The sequence below is a fragment of the Colletes latitarsis genome, chromosome 4, assembly GCF_051014445.1.
Source record: "Colletes latitarsis isolate SP2378_abdomen chromosome 4, iyColLati1, whole genome shotgun sequence".
Lineage (NCBI taxonomy): Eukaryota > Metazoa > Arthropoda > Insecta > Hymenoptera > Colletidae > Colletes > Colletes latitarsis.
Window position 1 is genome coordinate 36,941,226 of NC_135137.1, and position 21,871 is coordinate 36,963,096.

Here is a 21,871-nt window from a genome sequence, read left to right on the forward strand (position 1 = left end):
CAAATTAAATAGATATGCTAATTAAACGTTTTATTAACAATATATGTATGTATGTTTGTACATTGAGAGCTTGTGGCAGACTGCATGAATACTTTTGTTTTAATTAATAAATAAATATCGAATGAAAACAGATGAAATATACAGGGTGTTCGGCCACCCCTGGGAAAAATTTTAATAGGGGATTCTAGAGGCTAAAATAAGACGAAAATCAAGAATATCAATTTGTTGATAGAGGCTTCGTTAAAAAGTTATTTCAACTAATAGTAACTTGCAAATTTTTAATTCTAGCAAGATTCCATAGACGCCTTCCCAATCATTATTTTAGCAGGCACCACAGTATTACCCCCTGAGTGACGAAGTCGTCGCGGAACTGACTTTTACGGGAGCGTAAGTCTTTACAGCCATTGTTTAAGACGATTATACAAAATCAAAATACTTTAAGTACTTTTGAATTTTCCTACAGGCTTCTGCTGACCTCTGCCAGCATCTTTCGACCTAAGCTGGCCTCTGCCATCATCTCCCGACGTCAGCTGACCATCGCTGACCACTGCTGACCGTTGCTGACAACTTGTGACATGATGTAATATAATATAATATGTTTATATGTATTAAAGTTTTGTATAATGTAAATCTATGGCAATAAATGATATAATTTCAAAGAATTCTATGAGTTCTCATCATTTTCACCTTTCTTTTCCACTCCATATTATTCCCTTAGCTATAAGATACATCTTCGCAAGGCCGCCAGGACTTTGAAAATGTTCCGGATACTTTGGAAATCCGTATGACAAAACGACCAAGTTTGTCGTGGAATAGTTCGTTATCTTCAACGCTAGATGGCGCCTATTTTTCGACCTCAAACCCCCTGGTGCTAAAACGCCCAAGTTTGTCGTCGAATAGTTCGTTTTCTTAAACGCTAGATGGCGCTTATTTCCCGACCTCAATCCCCCTGGTGCTAAAACGCCCAAGTTTGTCGAGAAATCCATCTAGCGTGGGCAATACGAACTATTCCACGACAAACTTGGGCGTTTTAGCACCAGGGGGTTTGAGGTCGGGAAATAAGCGCCATCTAGCATTGAAGAAAACGAACTATTCCACGACAAACTTGGGCGTTTTAGCACCAGGGGGATTGAGGTCGGGAAATAAGCGCCATCTAGCGTTTAAGAAAACGAACTATTCCACGACAAACTTGGGCGTTTTAGCACCAGGGGGATTGAGGTCGGGAAATAAGCGCCATCTAGCGTTTAAGAAAACGAACTATTCCACGACAAACTTGGGCGTTTTAGCACCAGGGGGATTGAGGTCGGGAAATAAGCGCCATCTAGCGTTTAAGAAAACGAACTATTCCACGACAAACTTGGGCGTTTTAGCACCAGGGGGATTGAGGTCGGGAAATAAGCGCCATCTAGCGTTTAAGAAAACGAACTATTCCACGACAAACTTGGGCGTTTTAGCACCAGGGGGATTGAGGTCGGGAAATAAGCGCCATCTAGCGTTGAAGAAAACGAACTATTCCACAACAAACTTGGTCGTTTTGTCATACGGATTTCCAAAGTATCCGGAACATTTTCAAAGTCCTGGCAGCCTTGCGAAGATGTATCTTATAGCTAAGGTAATAATATGGACTGGAAAGGAAAGGTGAAAATGATGAGAACTCATAGAATTCTTTGAAATTATATCATTTATTGCCATAGATTTACATTATACAAAACTTTAATACATATAAACATATTATATTATATTACATCATGTCACAAGTTGTCAGCAACGGTCAGCAGTGGTCAACGATGGTCAGCTGACGTCGGGAGATATTGGCAGAGGCCAGCTTAGGTCGGGAGATGCTGGCAGAGGTCAGCAGAGGGTGGCAGTAGCCAGTAGTAATCGTTGTAAGTTGCCAGAAATATAAGCGGTGGTCAGCAGTGGTCAGCAGCGGTCAGCAGAGGCCAACGGAGGCCAGCAGAGGCATGCAGAGGCAAGTAGAGTCCAGCAGGGGTAAGCAGTAACAAATAGTAATCGTTATACGTTGTCGGAAGCATCAGGGGTGGTCAGCTGTGGTCAGCAGAGTCCAGCGGTGGCAGGAAGAAGTCAGTAGTAGTCTTTATACGTTGTCAGAAATATAAGCGGTGGTCAGCAGAGGCCAGCAGAGGCTGGGAGAGGCTAACAGTAGCCAGTCGTAATCGTTATACGTTGTCAGAAATTCCAGCAGCGGTCAGCAGAGGCTAGTGGAGACCTGTTGACGGGAGGTCGGATATTAAATATTCAAGAGCGAGAAGGGAAGTGTGAGCCTTTCTCTCTCGACTCCCACGCGACAGTCCGAACTTACTTTGAGCAGCTTCGGTGAATCGAGAAAGAGTGCATGCGTCATTTTGCCTTTGTCGGGTTTCCGAAACTCCACGAGCTCACGTATGCGTGATCTGACATGTGTGAGAGAGCACCTTCGGTGCCTTTCTGCCATCTCTGGTTTCAACCATGCAAGGACGAGAATTCGAGTTTCGATTGGTAGAATGCTTTTACCGACTTTTTCACAGACATCATGATATTTTTAATACTTCCATAAATAATTAAAACGTATTCATACACGTAAACTAAGAGCATATCCGTATATCCTCGATTCATAAATAATCGAGGTATTTCGGTACAAAGTTACTGAAACGTATCAATGGAAATGGCAATAATTACCTTCAAAGTGTTTGATAACACAGCTCTCATATTAAATATAAATATTGCTGATCTATTCTTACATTATGTCACAGCACAATATTATTCCCTTTGTAGGCTGCAAAATAAAATCGAGTATATTTTTTGCACGAGGCATTGAAATCTTTTATAAGTCGTTATTTTAAATGTACATTTATGCAAGAATCCAAACGTGATAACGAAATATTGGAATCGAATAATTTTAATCAATTATGTTAAAGCATCAAAATTGGCTCGTTTTTTTATTCTTCTGTAATATTAAAAGCTTTAGACATTCTTGGTTATAAAGTTGTCGCATCTTTGAATACCAGTATTAAACAATACTGTAATGAATAAAGGTGAATTATGAGAAAAAACTTTACCAAACGTGAACAGATTGTTAAGGTAGGTATAATGTACTCTCGGTCATTATTGTTTCGATTTTACGATCAAAAATATACGTCGAATACACAATATTTGGTTCTTGTTTAAAAAATTAGTAAATTTATGAAGAAAATAATGAATTTCTGAAATTTATTAAATGGCAAGAATGTATAATACTATTTAAATACTAAATGAAGAGAACTAATGTTATTAAATATGTGTGATGAAAAATGTATTGATTTTATTAAAAAAGAAATATTAATAAAATACAAATTAATGCATCAAGAAATTTGTACAATTGTATCGGTTATCAACTTTTTCGTTATGTCGATTAGATCATAATATTAATGTTTCGGATGAAACGAGTATTTTCTATAGCTTCGAATAAATATTTGATCGAACTGTTATTGACTTTTACCAAGTTATAGGAAATTTTAATACATATTATACAATATAACGAATTATAAAAAGGTTCTTAAGTGTTCGTTGCTTCTACGTTATTCTCGTAGGAATGCTAACAAATATTAGTATGTTTTTACGTAGGTTATGTGTGTTATATTAATTGACAATATAATTCGATACTAGATATGACATTACGTAGATGTTTTGTAATTAATAATAATTATTTTGTCCGATAGTGACGTATATCGTCGTTGTTCAACGTGATATTTGCATGAAACTTTCGCTACTGCAAAAATTAATGCAACAATTTTTATCTACATTATGAATGTTATCGATCTTTGAATTTGATATGATACGTGAAAATTTTGATTGTACAAACTATTTTTCTTTTTTATAAATTTGATATATGAAATGATAAGTGTGACCTTGAAAACGCTAATTTACTTCATTTTACTGTATTGAAAGAAAACACTATATAATTTGTAAAATTGAACGTTTATTTTTTATTCACGAACGAAAATTTGGAAGCATTCTGTTCATACTGTATCACAACTTTGCTACTTTTTAAGATTTATTATACAAGTATAATGTATTTTAGTTTCAATTTCATGTAAAAACACAATGTAATGTAATATATCGTATACAACAAGAAAAGACTAGTTTCTATTATGTTGGATACTATTTTTGTGTTGATTAAACAAATTAATCATGCAAAGGAGTTTTAACTTTGGAAATAATCAAGTAAACAAAAAGATATAAGAAGCAAATCTAGCGTGAAATATTACAAGTAAACCATGGTAAAAAAACGAGGAATTGTGTGGAATTATTACAATAAGAAGATGGCTGGGTCCCAGGTGATTGCATTTTGCAAATTTTGCGACCAGTCGTACATTCAAAATGCTACTCGAATGGAGAGGCATATGGAAAGATGTCCAAAGTGTCCAGAAGATGTCAGACAACAATTTATACAAGTAGCACACAACAAAAAGCATAAAACTAATAATCTTGATAATAAAATAAATAATGGCTGGCCGAAACAAGAATCTTTGGTAGATCACAACATCACTGACAATGAGTTGGAAGATCTAGATGATTGGAATTATAGAAATCAATCTTATTCAAACGAAGCACCTAATACAGTACAACAAAACATGGACTTGGTGATACAAAGTAACGAACAAACTTGGGTAAATCGTGATACTGCGGTTGAAAATAATGATACTGATACAAATTCAGTCAGTAGGAATTGGGAAAGAAATCAGAATGATTCTGGATCTATTGTACCTGGTAATTTGAGAAGAACATCTCTTATGAAACATCTAAATTGTAAAATTGTTTTTAAATTACAGTTAGATCAAATCTGTATAAATTTCTAAGGATCTGTTGAATATTTTATATAGCTGGATCAGAGGAACGAACAGGTTTGGTCCATCAAAGGAAATCCTATAATCCCAGAAGAATATCACAATGGCCAATGTCTTCCATGCAGACATCCGATTGTTCACCTTTGCAGAGTAAAATATATCAGGAGCAGCTATTAGAAAGACGTGCCTTAAGAAGAGCGGCCGAATTGGAACTACGACGTAAGACATTGGAATTAGAAAGATTCCAATGGGAGTACGAAAGAGATAAAGTTCAGACTGAAGTTCGTTGGGCGCATGAAACTCGTATGATGCAACTGAAAGAAGAACGAGAAAGACAATTGATTGAACAAAGTAGAACAAGGACAGTTTCGCATGTGGTGTAACCAATTGTAAATAATGACTTTTATCTACTGATAACGAACAATACCATTACATCCTGAAGAATAGAAATAGATTTTTAAAGAAGAAGATACAATACCTAATTCTAAGAAAATGCACAAATAGATGATTATAGAATGTATGAAAATATATTATCTATTTAGAGTGAAGAGTATGATTTACTTATCATGTATATAGAAAAAGCGCCTTTATATACAATTTTTTTTACTAGAAGTTTTTACTTAACAACTGGAAAACAATTTTTAATTGCAACAAAATATGTGACTAAAAGAAGAATGTTCTAATGTACTTATACATACAATAAAATTTCCTGTTTGTACCTCATAGTCTAAGATTACATTTACTTTATATTTATTAATATATCATGTTAGTTTTAATGGTGGATTTTTTGCGTTAAGCATTTAGATTAGATTAGAATGAGACCAAACACTTTAATGATCTATTATCACTTTAATTTCGGCGATTGTCTCGATGCTCAGTTTTTCTTTGTAATTATTAAGAATAATCAAATGTATGTTTCGAGTTTAAATGTCTTTAAAGATGAGACTTTCGTGTAACTTGACTTTTTTTTGTATGAAATATTAGGTAGATGAGGTGTGTTCCGGCATTCATAATTACGCGTACTAAATATGGAGCATAGTCGTGACCATGACGATCATAATGTATGCTGTAGTTCAAGTACCGATACCGGCGTTCGTCAATCTCTTATTGAAATGGAGTTTGAGCGCGGTATATGGTATGCAGGTAAATAATTATATTTTAATTGATATTATTGAATTTTTTAAACATGAATTACTTAAATAGGTTATATCATTTTTAGCCCAATATGACGATTTAGATCGAGTCAAAACCTTACTGAAGAAGGGTGTTTCAGCCAATATCGAAGACTCTGCCGGATACACAGCCTTACATTATGCGTCTCGGAATGGGCATTATGAAATATGCAAAATATTATTAGAAAACAATGCGTCGGTGAATGCACAGACTCGTTGCGGGCATGCTACTGCTCTGCACAGAGCAGCCACGCAAGGACACGTTAACATCGTTCAACTTTTACTAAAATCCGGTGCAAATCCCAATATAAAAGATGCCGATGGTTATATTGCTTTGTACAGAGCACTTGTGGCGAAATCGGTTCCCGTTTGTAAGATTTTGATACCGTGCACTGATTTAACACTGCTGAATAACAGTCAGCAGAGTATAGAACAGTTGGCAGAGGAACATTGCCCTGATATTTTACCGTTTCTGTTTACTTATACAAATATGGAATAATCGTGGAACACGAAAGTTTGTGTGAAAATAAAGATATGAATGTACCTGCCGATTCCTATGTACAAAATTTAATGATAAAAAAATAAATATATTTATGCTAGAGCACACAGTTTTCAACATTTATTGAATCCGAGTTTAGGACCATCCTTAAATCTGACTAGGTTAAAAAAAGTATTAAAAACGATGTCTAAACGTTATCTGTTATCAGGAGCGGTTGATACAGATGAGTGAAATGATTATGGGGTTAAATATGATCGACGTATAAACGAACAATTCTTCAAAGGAAGTAGTATTAGTTCGTAATGCTATTAATCATTGGTTCGTGCGATACGAAATCTTGATAAATATTAAAATAATTTTTAACGAGAATACCAATTGTTGTATGTGAACTCCATACAAAGCACTTACTCGACGATGGTGTGAATTAAACAATTATAAATAAAACTTAGCATTGTTTAACTTTCCAGCGCAATAGTTTGAACAATTCTTAACAATATGTGGTGTATGAATAATGAAAGGGCCCTTCAGTATGCGTAAATAATTTGTCCACCGGACGGGTTAAGATGGCTGACACACGCTGTGCTCTCCCCACTACGGACGAAATATTAAAAATGAATAATATATTAAATATTGTCAAATATTAGACGTGGTGCAAAACTGAGTTAATCTATTGTTTGTATTATTCATAAACAACAAGATGTTAATTACTGAAAGACTTTTTTATATTACTTCTAACTGTGATAAAAATAATTATAATGTTCATTTTTTGTTATTCTTTTATATTCCTAGTAATAAATAATGATTTATGCAAAACTTGTGGTCACTTATTCTCCTTACTGTATGTCTTATTGTACCGATTATCCGCGATGTCCGATTAACATTTATTTTTTTATTTCCTAGTCTTGAGATACACTCGTTCAAAATGGAATAGAATGTTAAAAAGATCGTGCATTAAATTTTAAGAGAATCCTTGTAAGAAGGCTTTAATCTTCGACTTGGTCGTGGTTTTAATGGGTCGTTGGTTATTCGCTGGTCAACAACGATTAGGTAATGGTCATCGATGGTCAACAGTGAGGCTGACATCAAGATCAAAGGTCCAGGAATCCAAAAGGTAGGGCCAACCGAAATAGTTCTTCGGTAGACCAAATTGTCTTTAACTGTCAACTTGGTCTCCGTCTCCCCACTCTTCCACCTTAGGAAGAGGTATAAAGGATCACTGCTAGCGTACTCCCTCAGTACCTCTGGGTCCCCCAGGGGGATCGGGTCTCGCGAAATAGTGAAATGGGCTGACAACTGATGACCAGAACTGACCAGGAATGACCAGGACTGACCAGGACTGACCAATACTGACCAATACTGACCAATACTGACCAATGCTGACCAATGCCGGGCCGTTGTGAGTAACAGTTGAAATCCGTGAGTTGCATATGATTTTTATTCCTCCGGCCCCCATGTCGTAGGACGAAAGATCCTAACCGACATGGGTGACTGGTTGTATATGTGCTCTCTTTGGCAAGTGCAATGACCGCGGTTATGAATCATACCCGTGAATAGTAACACATGTATATTGTTTTATCTTCGGATCTTTTGTTTAAAATTAGAATCTTCTTGCATACCGCGATTTTTAAGATGACAAATGTCATAGTAGATTCAATTATTTTGAATTTGACACTCATTTTAAAATGAATATATAATGAGTACATACATCAGTTTCTCTCGGTCGCTCGATCTCTGGTTCTCGCTTTCCGAGATTATGTCTCGACTGAAAGGACCAGAGAGTTTTGCTCGATCACCTCTGTTTAATGGAATGAAACACGTGATCACCTGTGTAGTAGGTCTGATAACTCTAACCGCTTCAACCCCGGTGCAGCTTGGTTCAGCTTAAGTGGGGCCTTGGCGGAGGGATTATTCTCCTCTTTATCCGGAAAAGAGCATAACCGACGTCGAGAGGTCTTGATTCAGGTCCTTTCTCAGTACTAAGTCGGGTCCCTTTGTAATCGTGTGTTCTCTGGGACCCGGCGGTGTACGTAGAGAAGTAGAGTGACCAGTTTCAACCGTGACTTGCTTTTCTGATAATCAAGGCCGGGGGGGATCAATTTGATACCCACACTCACTGCACGCTATGAGCACGCGTCGGGTCGCGTCGCGTTTTATTTAAACGTGCGATGTTTTTGCACGCCGCGATTTTTAGTATGACAAATATCGTACCGTCGATCGAAAGTAGAGTCATCATTCTAATATCTTTTACTTATAATTATATTCATTTTAAAATTAGTGTCAAATGTGTAGTTTCCAATTGTTCTTTATATTTTTCAGTAATTAAATTCACTTTCATAATTGATTTGACGACTTTGGGTATCTTCGATATCGAAGATAACCAAAGTCTTTCTTTACTTATTAAAATATATCATTAGATTTACGTGCAAGAAGATATTTCGCGACGAATATATTGTAGAATCAAAGTAACATATATTATGTACTATTTTTACTTTGTCACTGCACTTGCCAGGGGTTGTAGTGTCTGTAGTTTTACGAATGTCAAATTTTTGTTTGTTCTATTTCTAATCTATTAAATTTCTGTTACAGAGCATATTCCTATGGAAGTTCTAGGTTTACTGAAGTAAGAATTAAGAATTGTTATAATTTTGTTTCATATTGTTTTGTTTGTGTTTCAGGAAATCATCGTAGGATAAACACAAGATACAACAGAGGTACATATTTTAATGTATTTTGTTAAATAATCAGATAGGTAGGATGTAAATTAATTTAGATTTATAGTTGCAGGAGTTTAGTTGTCCGTATTAACTATTCTATTAAGCAGGCTATATTTTGTTGTTTTGTTGATGGGCATTTACAGGCAAATTCTTTCTCAGAAAACTCTTTTGTTGGTTGTTTCTTTCATTGGTTGCATTTCCGTTTATTGCTTCTCCGGTCAACGTTATCTATATTAACTATTATGTCAGGCAGGGTTCTATTTTAATACAAATTCTCGTTTTGGTTCAAATACTCTCTTCGTTGGTTGTGCACCTTTCACTGGTTGCACTTTAGTTTGTTACTTCCTCGACCAACGATCGTTGGTCACAGAGGCTCTTTATTAATGGAGGGTGGATGGGATTCGGTTAGGGTGGGTCTCCATTCGCAGCAACCTCCACGTGGTGAGACCTGGGTAATATTATTTAGCGTTTAATCAATAATCGTATCATTCTTAGCTGGGTAATACAATTATTAATTAAAAACTAAATAATATTAGCAAATTGGCTGCGATCCGCTTTGCACAGGTCATCATAAATATAGAGTTTCTTCGTTAGATTAGTTTCGATTCTCATTGATTCATCAAAGATTCTAGCGTATTGTCTCAGACGAGATATACGAATAGATCTTTCACCCAGTGTATTTTTTCGACCCTCTTTTATGGGGTCTCGAAACCCCATTACCATTTTCGTGTCACTCACAACATTACCAACAGATCTGAAAACGAATTTCAATCCCTGCCATAGTCAATTCACATGTATTTACGTACACACTACAGCTGTTTGCCTATCAATACTAATTCAATGAATAGTTTCTCAACTGACCACCATCCATGAGAAGAGGACGTTAAAATCACCCCCGAATTTTCAGGTCGGTATGGCAGTCAGATTGGATCACCAATGTCCATAAGGTGAAAGGTCTGCTCGTATATCTCGTCTATGCTTCCGATATTAGTCTATTTTATGTTTCTGATTTATTCTATACTTTGTCTGTGATTACACATCTTTCCTATAGTAGGTAAAAAGAAAGATCCCTCAAAATGGCGGGCATTAGCAGTCGGCAATATCTAGAACGCCATTTAATGCTGGTTCTATCGTGGTTTTGCGCGATAAATTGTGTTATCTTTAATATCGTGTTATCGGGGAAAAATGATATAGAAAATAATTTCAAGTTAAAATTTTAAACGATGTCTACCTTTGGTAGAGATAGTGTTCATTAAAAGGTAGAAAAGAGAACGAAGCTGGATAAGGCGGGTGTACGAGTAAATTTCTATCGTAAAAGAGGCGAGAACGTGATTTTGTATTTAACACTAGGTTTACGGACACTCGTTGCGCATATTTTTATTATAATTCGCTACGTTAACAGTTGCATAAATATGCAGTTTTTTCTTTTAATTAGAGTATACATCCATATCATTACATCAATTCAATTCAACATAAATTGCTAACAAATAATATTTATGAGTCCTATAACGTTAAATTTAGAATCTGAATGCGTCAAATTGACGCGTACCGTAAACCTAGTGTTAAACTTGACACTTTGCGAATAGAATTGATCCGCGGATTGGACCAGAAAAGGTCAGGCTGGGATGTTAAGCGGCAATAGAACAACCTCGCGTGTCACGTGTCATGGTATCAACTTAACAATCCATTGTTTTCATTCTCCCGTGTAATCTTATGTTTAATTAAAGTAATCGACGGACTTTGGAGCGACACGTTGGAACAGCACATTATTGCCTGATTACGTTCTCGCTCTCATTTTCGCCCTCGGTCTCGTTCTTGTTGCACTATGCGGTTTTAATCGGTTAAACGCTTCCCAACGGGGAACAACGAAAACAAAAGTGTTGCAGAGAGGAACACACGAAAGTACAGTGAGCGTTAGAAGTATTCGCGCAGCGAGCGACTTCAGATAAAAGGAACTTTCCACGGTTCTGTTTCTTAATAAATTTTTCGAATGCAAACAATATTCGTAATGCAAACGTGTTTCTAAAAATGTTTAAAACAAATTCGGTATTCAGATACAGATATAGATGTTTAGCTCGATTAGTTGAACGCGATAAGATTAGATTATCATATTTTATACAAAGCAAGTCTCTGTACGAGCTCATTGCTTTCAGAAGCTATGAAAATCTAGTAGAAGAGACTTATATTTTCGAAATTATCATTTGTCGATACAAGGGTGGTTCAGATATACTTAAGAAGCTGAAATAAAGAAAAAATATTCCACGTACCTTTGGAGTCACGAAAAGACGAATGTTCGATATCCACGTGTCCATCCTGTGTCCCAACATTTTGCACTCGTAAAATATCAGGTGTTCCTCGAGTATATTGCACAAGTTATAATGAAACAGCTTCGCGACCAAGAGACCGTACACGACTATCGTCGTACTTTTATATTAAATAAGATATTGATAGGTGCATGTATAATCCTATAATCTGTGAAATGATTTATTAACATCAGAGAAGGATAAGGCGATCATTTAATGATTTCTATCTCGAAAACTAAGGAGTACAAGGGTACGTACTCACACGATGTTTCTTTACTTCTTTTAGCGTGTATATTCAGCTTCACAAGTATCTACGTGTATCTTTGAAACGCCTGTGGTCTGCAACGAAACCGAAACTTGAAGGAAAACATATATTAACATTAAAAACCTCGATAGATCGTGTTCGACAAATATGGAGATCGTCACCTGTATCGTAAGCCGAAACGTTGATAGAAAGTATACCAAGGGGATGGGTCAATTATAACTGTTAAGATCATATTAAATTCGTACAGATGAATTTCTATTTACAGGGGCATTTACGCGAATGTTTCGTTTCCGATTTTGTAGACGATGGGGTAGGGTTTCTGTGAAAGAACGTCACTCGAAACGTCGTGTTTTATATTTGTAATCGTTTTTGTCGTTACAGCGTTCACGGTGTTATCAACAGGCGTATTGGAAAATTAAGAAAAACGATCGAGACTTGTCATCGGAGCTCTTTTCGCGCCTAGCGCGTACTCCTCGCGTGCTTGCTTACTTTTAAGTATCCGTCCAAGTATCTCCATTAAGTGTATCGAAATCGGTTCTACCGATCGGCTCCGTTACAAGATCGAACGAACCGACGAAACGAGCACCCTTTCCCTCGATCCGTTCGTTGATTCAACAACGACGATATTGCTTAACAATAAATAAATTCTCGTATCGATCGATTAAATATACGAAAGCCGGCTTGTGGGCTCCGTCCGTGCTGTACAAGCGGCGAGTACAGTTAGAAAAAAAAGAAATACTGTTTCGCTCGTTTACATCGTCGCGCGTGCAAACGGTGTGACGCATCCTTTTTTAATCGCTATTACGCGACGTTTAATTTCATTTATATCGTGATTACCGAGCGGTCGTTATCGAAATCTCGAAATAATCGCGACAATGTCATTTTTGGGGGATCGGTGGTTGTTTACAGTGAAACACAAGTCTATCGGCCGTCCCGCGACGCCGTTCGAACGAGTCGGAAAACGTGAATTGTCCAATGCTTTCCCCCGCTGGGATCCGTTTGTCCGACGCAAGTTCGACGTAGCGTCGAAATCGAACGGAGTAACGAATCACATGCAACCGCAGGCTTCGACTACCATGTTGGGCAGGGTTTTCTGCGTGATCGTGTTGTTCGAATCGACGTAGAGCAGCTGAATGGGCGATAGTTGCGTGGGCGAGCAGCACGGGACGATCTCGCTTCTGCGATGTTCCGTGCTGCTGGTTTTCGCGAATAGCCTCTGGAAAAAGAAACGACAATGGATAGTAGCGAGACTTTGTATTTCACGTTTTGGGAAACTGTTATCTTAACATTTATCGTTTCACGACTAAACGCGAAACGACAACAAAGAACGCTTCTGGAAAGTTCTATACATTGTCACTCCTGGGAAAAATTTTAATGGGAAATTCTAGGGGCCAAAATAAGACGAAAATCAAGAATATCAGTTTGTTGATAGAGGTTTCGTTAAAAAGTAATTGACAATTAAATTCAACAATTTCAAATCGTTCTGGAAAAATTATTTTCGGTTGCGGGAGTCAATTACAATCATTTTTGGTGAATAGACATACCCCTGAAATCCTACTCACTTTCGAGAAAAAAATTCGAGAAGGTACTGAAATTTTTAGACGAAATTAAAAAATTTCAAATCGTACTAAAAAAATTCTATTTAGTTACAGGGGTCAATTACAAGCATTTTTGGTGATTAGGCATACCCCCGAAATCCTACGCACTTTCGAGAAAAAAATTCTTTATCAAAAATCTAAAGAGGCCAGAAATACTTCCCTTAAATTTCATGCGAATCTTTAAAATGTCATAACTCCTGAACGGATTGGACGATTTTAATGTTTAAAAAAGCAAACTACGCGTAGTTTGGTGGAGAATATGTAGAAATTCTAAAAATATTCGAAAAGTTGCTCCTTGACCCCGCAAAATGAGAAAAACCCCATAAAAATCGTCCAATTTTCAAATAACCATAACTTCTATAATAGTGAGTGTATTTTATTGAAACTTTTTTCTAAACTAATGCTCATGGGTACCTACGAAAAAGTATTAGACAACTTTTCTATAGGGCGTCAAACAAAATTACTAAAAATGAAAAACGAATTTTTAAGAAAAGACAACAGAGGGTAGGTGCTTAAATTTTTCGACGAAAAAAAAAAATTTCAAATCGTTCTGGAAAAATTATTTTCAGTTGCGGGGGTCAATTACAATCATTTTTGGTCATTAAACATACCCCCGAAATCCTACCCGCTTTCGAGAAAAAAATTCAGTACTGGCGGAACTTTAAACGTTAATAACTTTTTAACGAAGCCTTCACCAACAAATTGCTATTCTTGATTTTCGTCTTATTTTGGCCCCTAGAATCTTCCATTACAATTTCTTGGGTGGCCGAACACCCTGTGTATCTTTCGTAACTACGGTCATTTACGGTGGTTGATACTTTCAAGATTTTTAATTGTAACGACAAATTGTTTTCGAATAAATCTTTTTAAAGATTGCTCACCCTGATGACGTTGTTGTAAGGAGATCCGCTGATGGTCAACGAGGCCGCCGAGGAACAGGATCCGCGACAGAAGTAGGCGTTGTATCCGCTCGGATGAAGGATCCAGTCGCTCCAGCCAATGTCCTCGAAGTTTATGTAAAGCTCGTCCCTGCAGCATTCCTTCATTTCTGGTAGGCAATTCGAGTTCCTCTTCGGCCTGTTTCTCTGCGGTAACGGCGACGTGTGGATCACCAGGAACGGTTTCAGAGTCTGCTCGACGGATACAGGAGCGGTATCGCGGTCGATCGTGCAGGTGCTGCAAGCTATCTGTATCGCGTGGTTCAATCGAAGCTCCTCCACCCACTTGTTCAGCATGAAGCTTACGTCCGCCTTTACCCAACCCTCTGAAACAGCGATCCCTTTGGTCGCTTTGATCTTTGATCGCGCGCTTCCACCAGAGATGAGCAAAACTTTGTATACGAATTAGAAAATAATCGATAGGAACGAGGTACAGTAATTTATTCGTGACGTCCATCAAGTGTTTCCTAATACTGTGGTGAACGATGGCGGTACACGTTGGTTCTTGCTTTTTTATTGTTCGTAGTATCGTGTAAGATGAAAAATAATCCCGTGGAAACTCAGCTTCGCATTATTTATGCAAATAACGATTTATGAGTTTTTATTGTTTTATTCGGCGGTGGTAAAGCCTCTGATATTTCGAAACGAAACGCTTGAGATTGGAGCTACCACAAACAAAAGAGGAAACAAACGCGCGATAATTGTATTTTCTAAATGCTATCGAAAGCAAATGGATGAGGATAGAAACCGTAAAAGAGCTTTAATGAAAAGTCCAAAAATGGGGGAAATATCACGTTTATAAAATAATGCATAAAATTCAACGTCGGGATATTGCTCGTGAGAATATGAATATTAATCAAAGTGTTTTCAATTCGAATTTGTGAATATTCGTATTGTTTTGACCGACGAAAAGAATTTCAATTTAGATATATCAAATGGTTTTAATTCTTATCGATATGGCAGATGAAAAGACAGAGTTTTTTTCAGATTCAATTTCAGTGAAGGCATTGCAATGGTATGGGTGTTTTCAAATATAGGAAGCTTCGTATTGCATTCGACTAAAACGAACAGTCAATACTATCATGGAGTATTAGATTCACACCTGCATCCTTCTAACCAAGACCATTACAAATTTCAATTAAATGATGCCTTTTCCATCCATCACAGTGCAAAATACAAATATAGGAGGTGGTCGTATTTTCGGTAAAAGAATCGAACAATTCTAGTCGAGGTCCATAGAACTATTTACAACATAAAAGTGCAGCAACTGACTTATTTTTCCCAAACAATAATTTAAACTACGAACAATAAAACAGCGAAAAGAAGCGAAGTTTATATTTTTATCGAACGAATAATGGACGAAGAGTTTATATTTTATTCGTTATTCGAATTTGTTCTCTACATGAAAGAACATTGCCCATCTCTGGTTCCTACGTAGATTTAACATACTTTGATCGCTATGTCCGATGTCCATTTAAGAGTTTCGCTTCCAAGAGATTCTTAAACGGATACCGGACACTAGTTTCCATGATTCGATGTTTCGATCGATGGAAACGTAATCGAGGGGAAGAATAAGTTCGCGATCTAGATCTGTCGAGTGAATTTCACTCAATGTGAAACAAAAGGACATTCTTTGGCTTCAGTTTGGAAAGGACTTTCGGTACAATCGATTCACTTTTTACACGGTTTCGATTTAACTCGTTGATTGCCGTGTCACCGCGTTACAAATGAGGATGACTTATAAAATCCACGGGAAATTAAAAAAGCGAAACAGAAGAAAATTAATTGCATCGCGAGCTCCTCTCGAAACTAATCGACCAAAATGTGGGTAACACGGAGAACCCTTTACCGTAAGAATCTACTATTCTTGCAACGTTTTACGCCGCTGGGAAAAGTTTGTAAATCACTGGCGCGAGCGAGGAAAATAAAATAACCGTTCGTTCGATTCTTCCAACACGCGTGTTATTGTGTAGCTTGGAAACCACAAAAGCGTGGCTTGATAGAATTGTCGTCAAATACATTGCGAACGCGTTAACACGGTCCAGGAAAAGAGAATCGATTCAATCTTTTTCCGAGCGAATTTTTTGCTTTAACGCAATTTTAAATAACGACTTTTTTTTTTTAAATATCTATCACGCGTATATACAATAATAAACAACAGTTTCGAGCAATTACGTATTTAAAAACGTAAATTTAACGAAAAACGAACACAAGATACGCGTGCTATGAGTTATCGATGTATGGCTTTTTGTAAACACTTTTCTCGTAAATAGTTCCTTTCTTTCTGCACAATTTTTTAAAGTTACGGCACGGGATCCTCTATTTTCCCCATAAGCAATACGTCTTCTTTACACGGAAAGAGAATCGTGTGTATTCGATACATCGACGCTCTTTGTACGATGGAAATTTGATTCCAGCAACGCGTTATTTACGAGCATTAAATCGTCTCTGTACTGGCGGGTGTACGACACGGTCTTTCAGCGGGATTGCATCTGTATCGCGAAGGCGATGTATTTTTTCCGACATGCCCATTCCCACAGTCTAAAGTCCTTAGCGAGAGATACGTAGAACCGCCATTATCGTTACAGTCGTCTTCGTAGAGTTTTCTTTTGCCCGTTGCTCGGTAAAAATTGTCCACGGTCGAAGGGTTGGGCACGTACGAGAACTTTGACCACAGAGGAACGCGAACGAAGGCTACCAGAGTCGAGGAAACGCGACTGCGATTATTTTAAAAAATACACAATACCACGATGGCTTTGAAAAATCGATTTAACTTTGAATTTTTTAAGTAACGACGAAGATGTAATACAATGCACTCCGAACGAAGGCTATCAAAGTCGAGGAAACGCGACTGCGATTATTTTAAAAAATACACAATACCACGATGGCTTTGAAAAATTGATTTAACTTTGAATTTTTTAAGTAACGACGAAGATGTAATACAATGTACTCCGAACGAAGGCTATCAAAGTCGAGGAAACGCGACTGTGATTATTTTAAAAAATACATAATACCACGATGGCTTTGGAAAATCGATTTCACTTTGAATTTTTTAAGTAACGACGAAGATGCGAAGCACACCAATTCGTTTCACCTTTAATTTCACAATGGAGAAATAGGTTTAAAAATATTGTCGAGCGTCGCGGGACACTCGAGTCTTTTAAAAATATGGCGGGAAATCGCAGATTGGCTCTCGGTGTGAAATAAAGTTTGACCCGTCGCGTAGATAACGCGGCCAGAGAGGGTGGGATCGGAGAAGGGCGAGTTACTCTATGCACGGACGTACGCGAATCAGCGAGGATCGAGAACTTTTCGATTCACCTACCTCCGATATCAGTTTCGAAGATTGCCACTACCGTATTCTTTTCGAAGTTTTCGCCCAGGTCCCAGTGATCGAGTTCGGAGAGCACGAAAGTTTGATTCAGGTCGTCGTTCTCGTCGTACTCCTTGTAAAACCAAAGCTGCGCCGAGGTCACGTCGACGAATTGCATTTCGTTCGGCAGGTAAAACGTGAAACAGGCCGCGGGATTGAATCCCGTCAAATGGTTCGAACTGTGACGGCACTTCTTCGAGTCTGCGACGCCTGTCGGGAACCAAAATAAAAAGAACGTTACGGTATAGTAACGGTAAAGTAAATATTTTACAAGTACCTGCGGACTTGTTTGCGATCTGACAGATTTCGTTTTCGTTTTTCTTTTTTTTTTGAAATTTCCACGAGCACGACAGATAATCACGTTACGCGAATCGCACGAGTTGCTCGATCGTTGATCGCGAGTTCCACTTCCATGGTAGAAACATCTTGCATTGCCAAATCGAGTATACGAGGCGCGCGTGCTTATCAGTCCTTCGGTCTTTCGATTTTCTATTTCGATCGTCGATTAGGGTTATTATTGGATCGGGGAGTCCTTGCATTTTGTCCATTTTTCCGAGATGAAACATTTATCTTCGATATAAATTGGAACGTTATTCCTCGTTAAACGAGGAACATTTAATGTACGGGGATAACTGGAGGAATAAGAGTATAGTCACTCTACGTCAGAAAATGGAACCGAAAATATAGAATAAAATTGTCGTTTAAATGCTTAAATTATTTTTTTTCGAATTAAATAAAAATTATATCTTTATAATTACAAAGATAAAAGAACTCGACTGTCAGGAGTGGAATCGAAATGTCTTAAATATTAGGTTCAGCTTGCACCAGACTAAGTTTTATAACAAGCTATACTTCCCCAAGAAAAATACTAATTTTTAAACAATTTACTTGGCTATATTAATACACATTATTGCCTGTCAATGACTAACAAGATTTTCGGTTCCAAAGTCTGTTCCCCGAGTAAAAATATGTCTGCACATAGTTATCGAACGCTTTGAAAAAGAAAAATCTTTTTCCATAGAAATTGTTTTGCAACGATTCGAACAAACGATAGCGTCTGGAAAATACGATGGACGATCAAAAATTTCCCAGGCGAAAGAGAACGTTCGCCATTGACGATTCGCGTGGGGGGTGGATTTCTTTTAAGGCGCCCCTTTCTCGATCCATCAGCTGACAGTAAAGATCAGAATTGATGGTTTAGTCGAGTCGGGGAAGCTGGTATTGAATTATTCCCAGCGTGTCTCGCCGAGCCATAGATCATTATTTTCTTGGAATGCTGAGGCTTTTCCGAGGGTTCAGTCGTGGTCTTTTCTAACCGCTTCGTTTCCAAATAACGCTATCATAAATATCCATTTCTTAGCATTTCTACGTCGGTAACGTACCACGACCATAATCCTTTACTCTCTCGAGTTGAAATTTATATACGACGTTTTGTTTTTCTCGGCGATCGAACGGTATTAGAATATTATTAGGGTAAAAACGCCGTTGTTTGGCCGTTGTTAGCAGCGAGGAGGATTAAATGCGAGCAACGGGGTAACGAATAGACCTGGCGGAACGAGGAGCTACGCCCGACGACGCGCACTACGTCAGACCGTCCTGGTCCGACTCTGTTCTCGTTTGTTCCGAAGGAAATGACGTGCCTGCAATTACGCGACACTCGTACTCGTTCGTTTTATGACGCTGACGCTGTTCGTCGTCTGGAAAAGAACAACACCGTGTCGTGGACGAGCGACAAGCGTAAAAAGGGAGAACGCGGGCACTTGCAAATCATTTTTCGTGCGGCTGCATTTACACCGGGAAACGTGTACGTCGAACGCGAAAACGCGCGTGCATGCGCGCATACAGCTGGCGGAACAAGTATAGTGATCTACTCGAGTCGGTTTCTCGAGCGTCGAGAAAATGTAGTCGAGAACAAACTGTTAACCCACATTATCCACAATTTAGAAATTTCTATTGTTAGGAGTACAATTATTATAGGCTCTGGTCAAATGGAAAATATGCAAAAGACCAGACGTCAAGATTGGGTAATTTAACACTTTTTTAGAAATTGAGAACACTTTACTGATCGGTACTTAGAAATTTGAGTGCATTGTTAAGAATACAATTATTATAGGCTTTGGTCAAATGGAAAATATGCAAAAGACCAGACGTCAAGATTGGGTAATTTAACACTTTTTTAGAAATTGAAAACACTTTACCGATCGGTACTTAGAAATTTGAGTGCATTGTTAGGAATACAATTATTATAGGCTTTGGTCAAATGGAAAATATGCAAAAGACAAGACGTCAAGATTTAACACTTTTTTAGAAATTGGGAACACTTTACCGATAGGTATCCTATTAATCGGTTTTACCAACCGCTTATTAACCGGTTGTCATGAAAATAAAAAAATATTACTAGGTTTGATCGCACCATAGTAACAGAAAGCAAACGACATATTGAGAACCTTTATGAAAATTGATTTAACATTAATATAGGTATAAGAAAGATGTCAACTACCGGTCGGTAAGGTGTTAAGTACTATTTTACTATGATATAGAGAAAATTGAGAGGATGGTAGTTTTAGGTTTCAATTTCTAAAAAAGAATCTAGAGTCAAGATTAATTCTCAAGTTGAGATGTTAAATCAATCTGGATAGAATTTTAGTGAAATCGCAGAAATAAATACGCTAAATTCCCTGTGGAATGTCGGGACAGAGAGCTGATTTATTAATTTGTGGACAAAGAGCAGGGTCGACGTTCGTTGAACGTTGCTCGAGGGTCAACAACCCACGAATTTCAACTGCACTGCAAAAAAACACTCCTATTTATTTATTATTAGCTATAGCATTACTCATCTTTCTCTCAGAGGAGGGATTAGATAGCTACCACATCGGTTAGCGAAGATTATTTTCTACGAAAAAAAAAGCCAAAACAATCGTAGACCGAAAATATTAATTCAAAGGGTTAAATCTGTCCACGCAGCAAAATGTCAATTTATTTCTGCCACAACGACGCGATTCAACCCCGTTGGAAGTTCAAGCGTCCAAGGAGAATCGCTTCAGGCCAGGTCTGAATTATTGACGCCCCGGCGAGTCGAGAACGTCGCCCGTTCTTGGGATTCTGCGATTCTCACGAAATCCCTACAATTGTTTCGTACATCGAGCCGAATCTGCCCGTCGACGAGCGTTTCTAATCCGTCTCTCCGAAATACTGATTTCGCGAACCAGTGTATACACTAACCTTCGTTTGGAAAAACGACGATCTGATCGGTCTTTCCGTAGAAGCTGTCGACCGATTTTTCCGGCTCGAGGGGCGCCCCGGGTCGGAGTTCGAGCACACGACCGTTTATCAGCGGCTTTGGCAAGGTCGATAGTGGCATCGATATCGCGGGCGGCTTGGATAGTCGTAATTTCTTGAGAATCTGTTGCTTGACGTACTCGACCCTCAGCTCGTTCAAAATCGGATCGTTCGCCAACAAGGTGACTTTGTTGTGAGCGCACTCGGTGCAATCCTCCGTCGTCAGCGAGGAGGCGGACGACGAGGAGGTAGAATCGGACGATCCCGAATAGGAGCTCCACCAAACGGGGGACAACGGGTTCGCGGCCTTGGGCCAGATAGCCTCGACGCGATTGCCCATCGACAGAAGGGCCAGAAACAGCAGCTGGTAAACGGGACGCATCGTTCCGATCGGTTTTCCACTAGCCGCGAATTCCCTTCTTCTCTCACTGGCTCTCGCGTTCGGACAACACCGTGGAAATTAGCGGCTCGCGGTACACCCATACGTTTCCCATCGAGCCACGCATCGATTCAACGATCTTACGAAATATCGTCGCGACTCTCGTCACTACGAGCTCGCCTCGACGTACGTCGAGTCGTTCATCCGCATTTTGACGCGGACCTCTTCACCGTTTCGAATCTCCCGGTTAACTGTTAGACCGCTCGATCAACGCGTTACTCTATCTCGATCGACCGTTTTTCGCGGATCCGGACGTTCCAAGCAGCTCATCCGCGAAGACTGAAGATCCCTCGGTCAGTTTACTCCGCGCGTCGTTTCTCGGTACAGTCCGAACTTTGCTCCATGAGCGGGGGGATGCCGCGCGGATTGGACAGAGACGAATCGCGCTGATATCGTGTTCTTAGAGGAAACACGCGCCGCGAACATGCCTCTTCCTCGCCGTCTTTTTCACCTACGGTTTCTCTC

General features: G+C 38.5%; 3 protein-coding genes across 5 annotated transcripts; 2 read left to right on the forward strand and 1 right to left on the reverse strand.

The window, feature by feature from the left end:
• The first annotated feature begins 1,925 nt into the window (after positions 1-1,925).
• Positions 1,926-6,602, forward strand: LOC143341171 (uncharacterized). 3 transcript variants are annotated; one of them, XM_076763892.1, is made up of 3 exons: positions 1,926-1,976; positions 5,815-5,969; positions 6,046-6,602. In XM_076763892.1, exons 2-3 carry the CDS (start codon positions 5,855-5,857, stop codon positions 6,495-6,497), a joined length of 567 nt encoding a protein of 188 aa, XP_076620007.1. In that variant the 5' UTR covers positions 1,926-1,976; positions 5,815-5,854; the 3' UTR covers positions 6,498-6,602. The 3 variants fall into 3 exon arrangements, with proteins under 3 accessions (XP_076620007.1, XP_076620004.1, XP_076620005.1); XM_076763889.1 differs by lacking the exon at positions 1,926-1,976 and adding an exon at positions 2,437-3,081 and having other exon boundaries at positions 5,811-5,969; XM_076763890.1 differs by lacking the exon at positions 1,926-1,976 and adding an exon at positions 5,116-5,215 and having other exon boundaries at positions 5,811-5,969.
• Positions 3,773-5,551, forward strand: LOC143341170 (uncharacterized). The gene is made up of 2 exons (XM_076763888.1): positions 3,773-4,749; positions 4,863-5,551. Exons 1-2 carry the CDS (start codon positions 4,257-4,259, stop codon positions 5,207-5,209), a joined length of 840 nt encoding a protein of 279 aa, XP_076620003.1. The 5' UTR covers positions 3,773-4,256; the 3' UTR covers positions 5,210-5,551.
• A 5,513-nt stretch (positions 6,603-12,115) lies between the features above and the next one.
• On the reverse strand, positions 12,116-21,765 carry Daw (activin beta chain dawdle). Its single transcript, XM_076763728.1, has 4 exons — positions 20,911-21,765; positions 17,641-17,898; positions 14,259-14,641; positions 12,116-12,995 (listed from the first exon to the last, which is right to left on the reverse strand). The coding sequence occupies exons 1-4, from the start codon at positions 21,347-21,349 to the stop codon at positions 12,828-12,830; spliced, it is 1,248 nt and encodes a 415-aa protein (XP_076619843.1). The 5' UTR covers positions 21,350-21,765; the 3' UTR covers positions 12,116-12,827.
• Between the last annotated feature and the right edge of the window lie 106 nt (positions 21,766-21,871).